This window comes from Cydia splendana, chromosome 4 (assembly GCF_910591565.1).
Source record: "Cydia splendana chromosome 4, ilCydSple1.2, whole genome shotgun sequence".
Lineage (NCBI taxonomy): Eukaryota > Metazoa > Arthropoda > Insecta > Lepidoptera > Tortricidae > Cydia > Cydia splendana.
Window position 1 is genome coordinate 1717220 of NC_085963.1, and position 15822 is coordinate 1733041.

Consider the following 15822-nt stretch of genomic DNA (forward strand, 5'->3'; position numbering starts at 1 on the left):
TACATAAAAATCTAATTGATAAATTTATAATCATTTATGGAGATTTAATTAAATTACCTTGCTATGAGGATGTTCTATTATAGTGTAAATAACATTATTTGCGGTATTTGACACATTATGACTGACGTATATAGAGATGTAACTAACGCAAATCGATTGTCACAGCAAGCGATTACGATTGGATAGCACGTAGACTGAGGTATCGAATTGTGACGTATAATGAATTTTTATTTGAGATTTAAATAAAGCTAGAATTACATATATGGTTTTCCCGCAAGCTACCCGTCGGTCGGTGTATTTAATACACCGACCGAGTAGGTCGCACCCATTGTCAAAATTGAAACTAACTGGGGATCTATATTTTAAAGTTTATTTATGTTATTTCTGTGTCAAATTTGTTGTCTGTTAAGTGACGATAAATATATCCATATTTACAGTTAATTATCCACCTTTTCCTTATTTTTATTAAAAGAAAAATGAAAAATTCATATCGATTTACTTAGACGACTACCGATTCATAACGGTGGTGTCCGGCCAACCCTAAAATTAAAAAAAAAAAGACGTAGAACGTAAACGTTCGCAGTGCAGTTGTTTTCCTTTGTGATTTCGATGTGCAAAACATTTTACGTAGTATTGCTGTTGTGAGTGACAGACGTCAAATACCGCAAATAATGTTATTTACACTATAACAAGTAGATTTTTATAGAACCTACAAAAAATTCACTTCACTAGTAAAATTAACTAAAAGAGTTTAGTTTTCCTTTCTTTCTTGACATAAAGTGTAAGGGTACTGGCAGCTATGAAATTATGTAAAAAAACCAAAACTAGGTAGAATTGAAAGACATAAAACAATTTAAAAATAAATAATAACAATGATTTCTAAACAAAAACTGTATTGTTAAATAAAACTACATCATACTGAATCAAATAAAAGGTTACATGCATTCAAAATGCAGCACGTAAATAACAGATAACGTAAGACAAGAAATATAAACCCAGAACAAAGTGATTCAATATAAAATGTACTAAATTCAAGGTAAAACGTAGTAATTTCACCAATAGTTGATTTTTAACTTTTAGCTAAAACGTTTAACGAGTGACGTTTTTAACGAAGAGGTAAAAGGAGCGATATTAAAAGATAATGTAGTGTATACAGTTAGTCACCTGCGAGATAGCAAAATATTTATTAGCAATTGAAACCTCCTTACCTCGCCTGTTAAAGGGTCGTACCCGAACGGCTACTTTAATCTTATCCGAGGCCATTGTTTCACTTAAATTACACAAATACAATCAAAACACAACACTTAGCACATGAAAGTATAATAATTTATTGCACATATTCACCCATATTCTAAAACAACAAAATCCATTATTTTACGTTATGATCACGACGTTCCCAAATTGACACTGCCCGTCCGCCATGTTGTTTTTACATGGGAATAGTGATTTGACACGATTTAGCAAACCGGTAAACCGGTAATAAAGCCTACCATTCAATTAGTAGATTAGACGTCGCGGTGGCGTTTTATAAACGTTTTATATTATCTGGTAATTGCTTTTTGCCTCTATTATCAAAAATCATATTTTTAGCAAGAATGACAAACAACGATTTAAAGATACAAGCCTTTTATAAAATATGATCCAGATGTCAATACATTTTCCATTATAGTTTTATTCCAGGAAGACTTTTCTAAAAGCTACATGATAGGAATGGTTATTTTAAAAACAAGGGCACTTAGGGTACAAGGAGGGCTTAGTATACAGAATCATCATCATCATAATCATCATCATTGGCCTTCGAGTCTATTACAGACTATACAAGCAGTGTCAGGTAGGGAGACAACGTTTTTCGTGGCTGTGTAAGCCAATACGGGAGCGGCAAACACGACCACAGGCCTGGCAGGTGTAATGTGAATACAGAATACAGGGTACAAATGACACAAGAGAAATAGAGCCCAAGAAATAACGTAGGTAGTCTAAAATAGGTTTTGTTATTTGTCTAATGTCGAGAAAAATCACAATATAGAAAAGATAAAGCATAATCAAAGTTATAATACTCTGGCGTTGTATTTGGACAAATATGACGCGTATACTTGATCTACATTCATAGTCTGTTTATAAGTGTTGGGTTATTACCGGGTTGATGATGAAAACTAATACTTGTACCAATATTTTAACTTTATTCATTTGTTACAAACATAATAACAACCAATTTACAATAAAATATTCAAGACGTCGTCACTCTAACTTGTCCGTACTCGAACTGGCCACTGTCACTGCTATACCCACTTTTTATAACTATTCAACATGGCGGGAACCAGTGACAAGTATGAGTCAATTGATACTCTTTTATAAATTAATCATAAACAAAAGTAAGAATGATCAAAATATAAGCTATTAATAAATAATGATCCTTACAGCTCGGCCATCCTGTTCGAGGCGAGACCCTTCGCCAAACCTTAATATAAAATAGTTAAAATGATAAAAATAAAGACCAATTTATGAAAATAATGAATCAAAATGTATACATTAAAACAAACCAAGATTCACTGATCCAATATTACTATGTGAATGATATTTATGCACATAATATGCATATTAAATAATAATAAGTAACAAGAGAAAATAAAATTACAAACACGTAATACTCATGTGCACTCATGATTGCACGATATACAGGGTGTCCCAAACTTATGGGACATGAAGGGGAAGTACCTTAAATATCGTAGATAGTGTATTTTGCTCAAAGAAGACTTTATGTTATTTTTAAAAGTTAGTAATTCTGCATTCATAGATTTTCTAAAAATTACTTGCTTCGTCTGGGAATCGAACCGACTCAAATGTCAAAAAAAAGATCACCCTACTTTTATGATGCCAATAGAAGGAATAGCTAAAAAATAATAACTCTGCTTAAGTAACATTGTATTTTAAAAGAAAGGAACAACGTGAAATTAATCATTTTAATTAAATTAAAAACATACATGAAACTGCCGTAGTCAATTAAGTGGGTATATTTTGTAAATTAATTAATTAAATGCTCAAAATGTGATCCCTCTTGTCTTACGCAAATCGCCAATATTTTAATGAGTCCACTGCCTGTTGATTTCCTTATCATTTTATGGTGAAATATTTCTTCTTTTGGGGATACTTGAAAGATATGCTATACAAAAAGCGATACGAGAACGTGGGCGAGTTGCAAACAGAATTGTGCCATATCACATCGAGTGTTCACCATAAAATGAGTTGCGTGTTGTAACTTAAAACTACGCTTTTATGCGTAATATGTAAAGTTACAACTTTACAGTACTACACGCAACTTCAAAGATATCCACAGAATACACTATTATTCCAATTAAGGTCCTTTGTTTTTCATTTAGGTACCGAAGTATGATTTGAATTTACTAGTATTACAGAATCAAACAAAAATAATAAAAATGTAGCAAACGTTACTGTCAGATATATCAAATAGTTAAGCATATCGATTTCCCATTGACCTCGCATTTCTCCATGATCATCATGGTAACACAAATAGATTTATATACATTGATTAAGTACTCGTGCCAAAATTACTGGCCCTTACAAGGTTGTTATGATAAAACTGATTACATTAAGAGTTGATGACATACAGTCATACAGTCTAAACAAAAGGTGACCGGTTATTAAATTGAATCCATTGAGATGCAAGTTCACGATATCTAGTATGTGTAAATTGACACAAAGAATACTTAATGCTCAGCGCACAAAGTTACGAGTTACGTATCTTGAGGAGTGTGCAATAGAAAAACAATAGAAAAATATTACATAAGTACATTCGTTAACGAGTTACTACTCGTGTATTCAACAAACGACATACGCTCCATAACATGGAGATTTAATATAGATGTATGTTCATACCAGAGTTGGGCAAAATTAGTTAAATTAAATAAAATGAGAATAGTAACGTTAGTTTTATTAACGGCAACTTATTTTGTCAATTTATCATGAGTTTACCAATTAGCTTGAATTCGACATGACACACTTATGAATTTATCATCGACATGGTTTTGGAAGTATTTTAATTATTCGAGCAAATGGTAATCATGGTTATTCAAACTAACGTTTTAGTTAATAAAGTTAGAATAAGGTTCGTTTTACGACCGCTACTTCCTTTATTCCTTATGAAATCATTTGACTGAGCTTTATTTTAGTTTAATCACAGATTGCAATTATAAGTGCCCAACCTTGATTCATACTATTATTATGTTTAATATCCGATATGTCATAAAGGTGTTGTATTTCCATACAAGAAGGGAAAATAATTATAACTACGTGTTCTAGTAATTTAGCTTCATCGAGGCTTTTATAAGTAATGCTGCGTTGGGCAGCGTCGCTGAATGAAAACCGATATCGGTATAAAAGCACTAGGTTAAAAAACCATGTTAATAGCTAATAGCACTAGGTACACAAGTTACATAACGTAACCCTGCATTATGGTTTCCAATTTGGACTTAGATCGTCACGTTATTTTCTTTTAAATAATGTATCGTCTTGTCGGTCTTGTGCGCATGGAATCGCAATATTATGTATAAACCTACATAGTGACCAGAGTGATTTTAAAGTGGAGTTCCGAAAGGTCATATATTATAATGCCCAACATTTTAATAAAAGCAATATCTTAGATGCATTCGTAACAATATTAAGTTATACACTGACGCCTATCGCGTTTAAAAACTTCATACTAGAGGCATTGCTAATACAAACTCAACAGGGGTTTACTTCAGAGGTATTCAATTGGCAAGATTTAATTTTTAGTTTACTCATCGGTTTCACGGTTACAAAGACAGTGTATTCATACAATTTTAGTACCGCAAACTGACCTCAAAAGGTGCAACAGATCGTAAATCTTAATGTACATAAAACAATATCCCACTGTAGTTTGCTACTACAGTTGTACTATGCTATTTTGCTACGCAACAAAACTAAATAATGAGTCCTTAGCCTGAGCTTGAAATAATCGATGTGGTACACCATCATACAATCGAGTTTGATAAGATAGAAATATTATAATGACATTTGATCTAATTTTCACTGACTCATATGTAATATTCAAAAACGCTTAAATGACAACTGTAGATTTTAAATTTCATATTTTTATTATAAGTGAGACTACCTGGCATCCGTTCGTACGTTCTTTCTACACATACATATACCAAAATTGGGCAAATCATCATCATGATCTTTAATAATATATACAGTATATTTAATACAGATATGACGGTAGGTTATCAAACCAATTTTATTTAAAATGAAAGGGAGTAAAAAAATATATAAAGAAATGACTTACCAAAATTTAATACACTTTCCGGTAAACATAGTTTACTCACTGATACAAACGAAAAAGAAAAGAAAACCTTACGTTCGTGCGGCTTGGCAAAAAGTCCTATCGATTTTTGTTAGATCCAACTTCTGAAATTGTTGGGTTATTACCGGGTTGATGATGAAAACGAATACTTGTACCAATATTTTAACTTTATTCATTTGTTACAAACATAATAAGAACCAATTTACAATAAAATATTCAAGACGTCTTCACTCTAACTTGTCCGTACTCGAACTGGCCACTGTCACTGCTATACCCACTTTTTATAACAATTCAACATGGCGGGAACCAGTGACAAGTATGAGTCAATTGATACTCTTTTATAAATTAATCATAAACAAAAGTAAGAATGATCAAAATATAAGCTATTAATAAATAATGATCCTTACATAAGTTTCTTACATATTTAAAAGTGCAAACATTTTCGGTTTTATAATGTACTGAGTAGAAGCTAACTTTGCACCGACTTAAATATAAAAATAAAATGACTCAATATCACTATCATGTCATAATTATTTTTACACATTCACTAAATGTCATATTTTTATTGAACATGATATTAAGGATGACAATGCCAGATTTTGTTACTCAAAAATGACTCAAACGTAAAATATGAATCGTAAAATATTATCGGAGTTGGGCATCACTAGCGGCATCTATAGGGTTGTCATGTATAATCTTTAAAAACTTCCATTCTTTACTTAAAAGCAGACTTTTCTTGAATATTTATCGTATTTAAACTTAAATACTGAGATAACTTTCGATTTCATGTGAAACATTATTTTCCTTGAATTTTCTGCTTTATAAAACTCTGAATTAAAGTAAATAGTGTAAATATTATAGATTTGCACCTGATTCTCAAATTGCAACACTTACATATGACAGCTGAAGTTTGACATTTCAAATGTCATAATAATTACGAATCTATTTTCGTAAAACACTCTATTTACGACTTAACTCAAACCCGGTGCTTGTTTTGGTAGTTAAAATTATAAATTTATCGTGAAAGAAACCCAATTGTATGTTAATTTCTCATTGCTTTAAGTGTAATCATAAAGTTTGTTACAGGTCCAAACAAATTAAGTAAGTTTTTCTAAAGCAATCAAAATGGCAGCAGATCCCCTATTCGGCTGGGATTTAACTTTTAAAACTGTCGAGAAAGATATAAAACGGAAGTCTGATGTGCTCATTGCTTTCATACATTGGAATTTGACAAAAAGAGGATTTCGTAGCATTGGAATAGGCGACGAGGTATTAGAAAACTTGTATAAATTTGTAACTAGTACAGAACATACATCGCATTTTATCCATGCTGGTAAATACGTATTATATTTACAGAGAACCCTGTCAGGAGATGAGGACAAGAGCGAGGTGCTGCCAACGGGCTGGAATGATAAGGACAACTATACTTTGAGATATGTTTTGGAGGGCAAATTGTACATTCTACATGGATTGAACACAGATGGCACTCTCATTGTTAATTTAATGGTAATGTACTATCGTATTTGTGCAGAAAAGCAAGTTTTAGCAATATTAACCTATGGTATATATATCTCAGAAACTAAAATATGAGTTTGATCAGCTGAATACTACCAGATCTGCCCAATCCATTTGTTTGTCATTATAGTATAAAACCAGACAGATTTAGTCGTTTATTTCAGTATCTGGGATATGAAGATTGAGTCCAAGTATAAAGTATTGGTAATTACAATACAACCTAGAAGATTATAAGTTCTACTGGTATGCCTTTATTTTGGCAATTTTGTAGGCCTCAAAGTACCAAAGGTGCATCAAATAGTGCATCTTTTATCCTATAGATTATATTCTGTTTTCAGAATATATATAAGCTATCCTTAGACAGCACTGTGATTAGGCTTGTGCCTGCTCGGTCACTACAGAGAGCGCTCCGCTCTCGGTCAATCGGTCAAACGAACTAGTTCAGTCTTTTAGTTCCTTTAGTTCAGTTCGGTCGTTGAGAGCCGGGAATGAATAGGAGTCGATTTTTCATTGGTTTCTTTCCAATCTTTGGTAACTGAATACAATTCAACTTGTACGATACGATGTGTCGGTATTAAACATTAAAACACCTTAACATAATTTAAAAATGTGAAATAAGTCGAAATATATTTGATTTTCCTTCATATTTTACGGGCTTAGGAGTGTCACGTCATTCTTTCATCTCGTTCACACTCGTGCCAGCGACATTGACAACCGTTTCGTTCCGTCTATTTTACGTTTCACTCAGTCAAGCGCTCTCGAATCCCACTGAACTAAAGGACCTAAAGACCGATTAAGATCGCGTAAAAAGATTTAGTTCCTTTCGGTCCTTGATGGGATTTCATTCTTAATAGTTCTTAGTTCAGGACCGACTCAAGCCTAACTGTGATCTTACATTACACATTCTTACCAATTCCAGAGATCGGAAGACTTAGCAGTATCCAATCTCGCCTTGAAGATAGATGACACCATAAAAGAGACCAGTGGCACCATAGCCAAGATGTTGCCGGGCTACAAGGACCTCATGTACAATGTGAAGCGGGATCTTGTTGATACGATCACAGAGAGGCCTACTACTACTGCTGAAACACAAACTTCTACCAGAAGTAAGTATGGCCCACAAAAAAAATTTTTTGGGAGCATTCAGCCAAAGTATCACAAATGCTACCTTTGACTTTTTGACAATTCTAAGCTGCTGGCTTATTTGGTACAGTTTTTTTTTTTTATAAACTGATCGGCGATTGGCTCTAGTCACACCTGATGGAAAGTGAAGACAGAGCCTAAGATGGAGCTCACCGGTTCAGTAATAGCCTATTCACTCTAGCTATAAAGAGAGTAGAGACCGAGGTCATATTTCTCAGGGAATACAGATGACGGGAGCGCATTCCATTCCTTTAAACCAAGCCATGGAATGTCATCATCATCAGACCAAATGTTTAGCTTACTAGTGTTTCAGAAGTATTTCAAGAGTAGCATAAATAGTAAAGCTGATTGTTTCCCAAAGGTTAAAATTAATGTTGAAAATGGCCTGAATGGCTTCAAGAAAAGGATGGTACGGCCATGCCTCTTTGTTTTCCTCGACTTGGCAGATAATTATATTAAAAAAACAGTCTAGTCTAATGAAAGTAACCTAATTGAAAACACATGGATTAACTTGTTGTTAATGTTGCCACGTATTTGAGGTTGCAAACGAACAATAAAAAAATATTGATTTAATTTTACAATAAATTGTCAGTAAACAAAGTGTCATCTTTGCCATAGGTGTAAATGTAATGGTGTCAACGCCAGATTATATAAGATGATTTAGATAAAAATTGGAAGTAAATATCAGTAAAGTTTAACACTGTAAGTTATGGAAAAAAACAAGGTAATTATTGAAAAAAAAAATCTGTAAAGAAATCTTATCATGCATTTTTATTTTACAAATACGTTTATTGGAAACTTTTATTTATATTTACAGGTGAACCAAACAGAAGGCTTCCCGATGATCCACTGAGAGTGCCTCCAAGACCACACCCATCTGGCCCGCACCCTGATACCCGGGATTTGTGGTATTTACCTATACAATTATTATTTTATGACACACAGTCCATAAAGTAATTGAGTGGAGGCCTTTGTCAACTTGCAAAGTTAGTCCACACAGATCACCTATGTGGACTAACTTTTCAGTGGGATTATTTATTGCTTGATCAATTGATCACTCACGCATTAAATCTAATAATCTCGGACCATATATTATAAATCGGTGCAGCGTTTTATACTACGAGAAGACAAACGGACGAACACATACTCAGGTCACAGTGTAAAAAATAACAGTGGACCGACGCCTTTGATGTTTGCGTAAATGCCGACACCGCACAAGAACACAGTAGGGTTGTCACAGACTTTTACACAACTGCCCAAGATTTACACTTGACTTACTATGAGACACGCTAATCCTGTAAGTAGTAACGAGCTACTAACAATGGCGATGTATGCAGCTCGGGTGCGCGCGATCCACCCCTCTCCCCGCGCACCCCGCACGATTGCCCTGTCTTCGTCGAATGACTGTATTGTTTAATAACTTTAATAGATTGTGCTCAGGTCGAATTTTAAATTTTTATGGCTTTGCCTACACAGTCAAGTAAAAATGACAATCACGGAGCAAAGCCACGGAGAGACAGACGGACGGATATGGCGAAACAATAAGGGTTCCTAGTTGACTACAGAACCCTAAAAACTGATTATATACGTAAGTCAAAAATTATATCTTTTATTTCATTCAGGGAGCCTCCGACAGCACCTCTACCAAACATCGGCCGTTCAGATTTAGACCCCTTCGCTCCTGGCGGTGGTGGTATGCTGTTCAACCCGTTCGGACCGCGACGGGACCTCGAGAATCCAGGCCTCGGCGTACCTGGAGGCTTGCCGAGGTAACTTATATCAACCGGTACAGTATTAGACCCCTTCGCTCCAGGCGGTCATATGCTTTCAACCTGTTAGGACCCGGCGGGACCTTGTTAACTGACACCAGTTCTGCCGTGCTAACAACATATGTGACGTCCCACGGTCAAAGGTACCTTATGGCGGGTATGGAGTTATGCATACCCCAGTAATCTACAATAAATAAGCTATCGATAACACAAAAGATCAACCTTCTAGGTTGCGTAGTTACAGAGATATGATTTTTTGAAAATAATGTTGTGAAATCAGCAACTTTACGATACAGAAGTTTTAAGTTTAGCCGCCTAAAAAACTATGTTCCTGAAGTAAGTTACATAGTTGACTACAAATAATAATGCCTTATATATCTGAGATTAAAAAAATATTGCGACTTGTTCTGTAATGCAAATAGAAAATTTTGATATCGACTGATTTATGTGTATACTAACCAATCTCTTGAAAATAAAGTTTTATTTCATTTTCACGATTGATTGCAATGAGCTCTCAAGATTTAAATTTTATCTATTAGAAAACGACACTGACAGACAGTTTAAGCAAAAAACAATACCGATTTAGAGGTGAAAATGTATTTTCTGACTTTTTCATATAAAATCACAAAATTGAATATTTTTACTTTTAATGTGACACACAATCAATTTTTCTGAGCACATATGAAAGAAATTCTGTCATTCAAATGAAATAAATCCTAAAACCCCAACTAAATACTATATTTAACCCCTTATGCCACTTTAAACTTACATAACAATAACAGTATTTGCTCCATACATTTACGAAAAGGTACCTTATGGAAATAAATCTAATAATACATCACTACAAAATATCAATCATATTATAGTTTATCTTTTATGAATAGAAAATATTAATTTACATTAAACTGCCCCCAATTTAATTAGTTCTTCGTCATAATAATCTTAAAAAAGACCAATAATTTGTATGTAATGAAAAGGTACCTTGTGGTCAAGTTACATGATGAGGCATGATGATGATGGAACAGTTAGGATAAACTAATAATATTTTGGGGTTAAGATGGTATAAATCGTCTATTTCTTATCAATAATATATTTCGGTTGCTATTGAAGATAAGCGGCATTGAGGTTCAATGACCTCAGATATTCCATAAGGTAATGCGTCGCGTATTGGCATTTTTCAGCAAACCAATGGCTGATTTACTGCATGCGACCAAACCAAATGAAGATTATTCTAGTTAAGAAAGACTTGACGAGAGTAACTGGTATAATAGCAGTCTACTTGGATTTGTGATGTCGGTCTATGTACGGTTATAATATTTGCGAGGCGCCCCAACCAGAACTGAAATTATCAAATTAGTTTTGCAGAATGCTAATACAGTTCTCTACCAAACTTCTTTTCCCGTATTGACTAGTTTTTTTGGGAATTTTCAATCTTTTTTCCATAAGGTACCTTTTCTACTAAACTCTGAGACGACATTACTAGGCTTATAACTAACTTATAACAAAAATAAAAACAGGTAAACAAACTTTACGCATTAAGGTTTCAGATCACACAATAAAAAAAAATTGAGCATTTTTTCACCTCTTTACAAAACATTTAAGAGCGCTCTTACAAGAAAAGTCGAAATAATGCAAAATTGATGATACTAGTCGACGAAATTCAGGACTTTGCGCTCATTATTAGAAACAATGAGTACTTGTTCCAGTAAAAGCGTCTTCTTATCTTTATAAATATCGTTGTAAATATTAGAAAAAGGACTTATTAAATTAGTAATGATTTTTTTTCTGATGGTCGTTTCCGAAAAACCCCGTGAAGCACTGAATGGCGAGCTCTTATTTGGAAATGTTGAGAATTTTACTCTGCTAAACCTGGCTATTTTGTATTACTAATACCCTGTACTTTAGGCATATCAAACTATATTTTTCCTACATACCTTTGAGAAAGAGAAAATCAAAGTAAAACGAACTCGATTTTCTCTCCGAAACAAGTGTCAATTCCTACGAAAATCTACTTAATATCGAAGTCATTTTCATACTCAAGCAATCTGCAACGTTTGCTTATACTGTTGGTATACATTAGTGTTTATAAAATTCTACTATAATTTTTTGGCAATTTTTTGAAAACTACTCTATATTACCGATGACGCGCGCTGCGCCAGCTCAGTGCCGCGGCAGAGCTTGTAGAGGCAGGACGTGTGTCGGTCGGCTCCGCACATTTTCAACGGCGACGACGAGGTTTTTTATCATTGTGTGCGGCGGGCGCCGTGTAAAACGCTATACTGTGTGCGTGTAAACCGCAACGAGAGACTTTGATCCTAGCACTGTTTTTATAGTATTATAATTTATAATGGTACAGTTTAATAAACTACCGGACAGGATTAAAAATATTTGAAACGAACATACATTCACACACATTCATTCATTACATTCTATATGTATTTATTTGACTCAAGATAGTACTCAGGGTCTGATGATGGAGCTGGAAGGTGGTCACCGGTACCAATCAACCATGCAACTAAACCACTTCGTGTTTAGGCTCGTTTTATTCATCTCAACAAGATCTTTGACACAAGATAGTACTCAGGGTCTGATGATGGAGCCGGAAGGTGGTCACCGGTACCAATCAACCATGCAACTAAACCACTTCGTGTTTGGGCTCGTTTGATTCGGCTCAACAAGATCTTTGACTTAAGATAGTACTCAGGGTCTGATGATGGAGCCGGAAGGTGGTCACCAGTACCAATCAACAATGCAACTAAACCACTTCGTGTTTAGGCTCGTTTTATTCGTCTCAACAAGATCTTTGATTTAAGATAGTACTCAGGGTCTGATGATGGAGCCGGAAGGTGGTCACCGGTACCAATCAACCATGCAACTAAACCACTTCGTGTATGGGCTCGTTTGATTCGTCTCAACAAGATCTTTGACACAAGATAGTACTCAGGGTCTGATGATGGAGCCGGCAGGTGGTCACCGGTACCAATCAACCATGCCACTAAACCACTTCGTGTTTAGGCTCGTTTTATTCGTTTCTATAAGATCTTTGACACAAGATAGTACTCAGGGTCTGATGTTGGAGCCGGAAGGTGGTCACCGGTACCAATCAACCATGCAACTAAACCACTTCGTGTTTAGGCTCGTTTGATTCGTCTCAACAAGACCTTGGACACAAGATAGTACTCAGGATCTGATGATGGAGCTGGAAGGTGGCCACGGGTACCAGTCTACCATGTAACTGAACCACTTCGTGTTTGGCTTCGTTCGATTCGTCGCAACAAGATCTTTGACACAAGTTAGTACTCAGGGTCTGATGATGGAGCTGGACTGTGGCCACGGGTACCAGTCTACCATGTAACTGAACCACTTCGTGTTTGGGCTCGTTTGATTCGTCGCAATAAGATGTTTGACACAAGATACTACTCAGGGTCTGATGATGGAGCTGATGATGATAGACAGGTACCCGTCGCCACCTTCGCGCTCCATCATCAGACCCTGAGTACTACCTTGTGTCAAAGATCTTGTTGAGATGAATAAAACGTGCCTAAACACGAAGTGGTTTAGTTGCATGGTTGATTGGTACCGGTGACCACCTTCCGGCTCCAACATCAGACCCTGAGTACTATCTTGTGTCAAAGATCTTGTTGAAACGAATAAAACGAGCCTAAACACGAAGTGGTTTAGTTGCATGGTTGATTGGTACCGGTGACCACCTTCCAGCTCCATCATCAGACTCTGAGTATCACCTAGTGTCAAAGATCTTGTTGAGACGAATCAAACGATCCTAAACACGATGTGGTTTAGTTGCATGGTTGATTGGTAATGGTACCTTCTAGCTCCATCATCAGACCCTGAGTACTGTCTTGTGTCAAAGATCTTGTTGAGACGAATCAAACGAGCCCAAACACGAAGTTGTTTAGTTACATGATAGACTGGTACCCGTGGCCACCTTCCAGCTCCATCATCAGACCCTGTGTATCTTCAGTGTCAAAGATCTTGTTGAGACGAATCAAACGAGCCTAATCATGTTACTACATGGTTGATTGGTATCCGTGACCACCTTAATCATCATCAGATCCTCAGTACCAGTTCGTTTTTAAACCCTCGTTGATACAAACTTTACAACCTATAGGTACCAAATGCAATGACGAAACATGTAAATAAGCGAGTAGGTACCTATAATTTCTTTCGAGTAATATACCTTCATAAGTACGAGTATGGGGCTATTCATAAATTACGTCATTTCAAATGGGAGGAGTGGGGGGGGGGAGGGGGTCTGGACATCGGATGATGGTAACATGACGTAGGAGGAAACAGATTCATCCGAAGCTTGATTTTTGGATGATTTGAGAGGGGGGGGGGGTCAAAAATCGTCAAAAATAGATGACGTAATTTATGAACAGTCCCTATGTACATTTGCACTGCATTTAGTATTTTCGTACTTACCAAATAACAGTTTTAGAACTTTAAAAGTTAAGTACAGTTAGTGTTGTTATGGTTGATTTCAATATGCTTCGCGAAGGATCAAGAATGTTTAATCCATCATTGTAGTGCGAGTGTGGTAGAAGGGATCGGCATACTGAGCTCGCACGGCCTGCCGCAGCGCGTAAAATACCTAAACTCGCTCAACGCCGAAATGTAATAGCGCTCTTAATATCTCCGAAACTAGAAACCCTCATAAGGTACCTTTTCCCGTGGAACGTCACATATGCAGTAATCGCAGTTGAAAAGTCATACAATTGTTTATCTTGTTCTCTTTGAATAAGTTCTTTATTTAAACGATGATTTTCATGCAAGTACTGCACATACAATAAGCAGGGCAGAGTTATAGTCTGGTGGATTACCAAGGTAACTTATATCAACGTTTTGCTTAGATTTAGACCCCTTTGCTGCAGGCATTTGTATGCTGTTAAACCCGTTGGGACCTCGACGAAATCTTGAGAGCCACATGCTCGGACCACATAGCGACCGTGACAGGACAGTTAAAATATAGACTCGAGTGGAAATACACGTGTTTCATTTAATCGTCGCCCCACCACACCGGGACTCGGTGTGCCTGGTGGATTACTGTGTAACTTATATCAATATTATTTTTGCACTGATCCACATTTTTTTATAATTCCAGAGGAGCGGTGCCGCCCGGCGCGCGCTTCGACCCGTTCGGGCCCCCGCTCCCCGGCGCGCCCGGCCGCCGCGCCCCGCCCGACGCCGACCACCTGCCGCCGCCCGGGGGGTTCAACGACCACATGTTCATGTAGCCGACCCTACCCGATAAACCCAATAAAACTTGTTTGTTGGATGTTGTACTTTTTATTTCAATATATTGGGATCGGGATCGTCACGGTCGGACGAAGTCCGACTCCGACATTCACACGCGCGCGCTCTCTATTACTGGGCAACCGAAGGGGGCGACCTATCATGACATCCTTAAAAGTGGGGCCCCTGTGGTAACCCCCACAGCAAAAAAACCCGACTTTCAGAGCTCACTCCGCGCACTCACCTCACATGCTCTTCACACTAGGTCCACAAAAGATATTATCCCGAAGACGACGGAACATAAACTGAACCCACGAACGGAATGTGTTTTTTTAGGGTTCCGTACCCAAAGGGTAAAACCCTTCCTTTTATTTCTGATACTATGTTATTTAGCAAAAAATAATCCTTATGATGAAGCCTTTCGACCGGTATGATAAAGCTACAGGGTAATTTTTCTTCTCGTGTAGCGGGTTCGATTCCCGGTTCAACCATGTAATTATTTAAAAATCTATGAATGCAGTTTAGATTGTTTTTTAAATTAAAATAATGTCTTCTTTCAGTAAAATGTTCCATCTACAATATTCAGGGTACTTTCCCTCCATGTGACATAGCCGTGGGACGCCCTGTATAATGAGTAGTGCCTGCTAAATAGTACATTCCTTTTAATTTCGCAACGTCCCTTCTGGGCTACGTCGATGAAAATTTTGTATGATGTACAGTCACCTGCAATAATATGTTACTATTCGAAGGCCGCAAAAATATGTGACACGCTCTTATGGCTCCACTAATAAGATCGTGTCA

General features: G+C 36.4%; 2 protein-coding genes across 2 annotated transcripts in view; one reads left to right on the forward strand and one right to left on the reverse strand.

Annotated features, from left to right (window-relative positions):
* LOC134789726 (kinesin-like protein KIF13A) overlaps nucleotides 1-1427 on the reverse strand; it is a 262918-nt gene extending 261491 nt beyond the window's left edge. The window contains exon 1 of the mRNA XM_063760358.1: nucleotides 1209-1427. Within this exon, the coding sequence (XP_063616428.1) occupies nucleotides 1209-1263 (55 nt within the window). The 5' untranslated portion in view covers nucleotides 1264-1427. The remainder of the gene's footprint in view (nucleotides 1-1208) is intronic.
* A 4829-nt stretch (nucleotides 1428-6256) lies between these two features.
* Nucleotides 6257-15056, forward strand: LOC134789713 (proteasome inhibitor PI31 subunit). Its single transcript, XM_063760339.1, has 7 exons — nucleotides 6257-6338; nucleotides 6428-6610; nucleotides 6698-6847; nucleotides 7776-7962; nucleotides 8817-8907; nucleotides 9622-9768; nucleotides 14891-15056. Exons 2-7 carry the CDS (start codon nucleotides 6467-6469, stop codon nucleotides 15021-15023), a joined length of 852 nt encoding a protein of 283 aa, XP_063616409.1. The 5' UTR covers nucleotides 6257-6338; nucleotides 6428-6466; the 3' UTR covers nucleotides 15024-15056.
* Nucleotides 15057-15822: the final 766 nt, after the last annotated feature.

Coding starts and splice junctions, on each gene's coding strand:
- LOC134789713 (XM_063760339.1), top strand. CDS start 6,467: ATGGCAGCAGATCCCCTATTCGGCTGGGATTTAACTTTTAAAACTGTC. Junction 6,848..7,775: donor CTCTCATTGTTAATTTAATG/GTAATGTACTAT, acceptor TACCAATTCCAG/AGATCGGAAGACTTAGCAGT. Junction 7,963..8,816: donor AACACAAACTTCTACCAGAA/GTAAGTATGGCC, acceptor TTATATTTACAG/GTGAACCAAACAGAAGGCTT.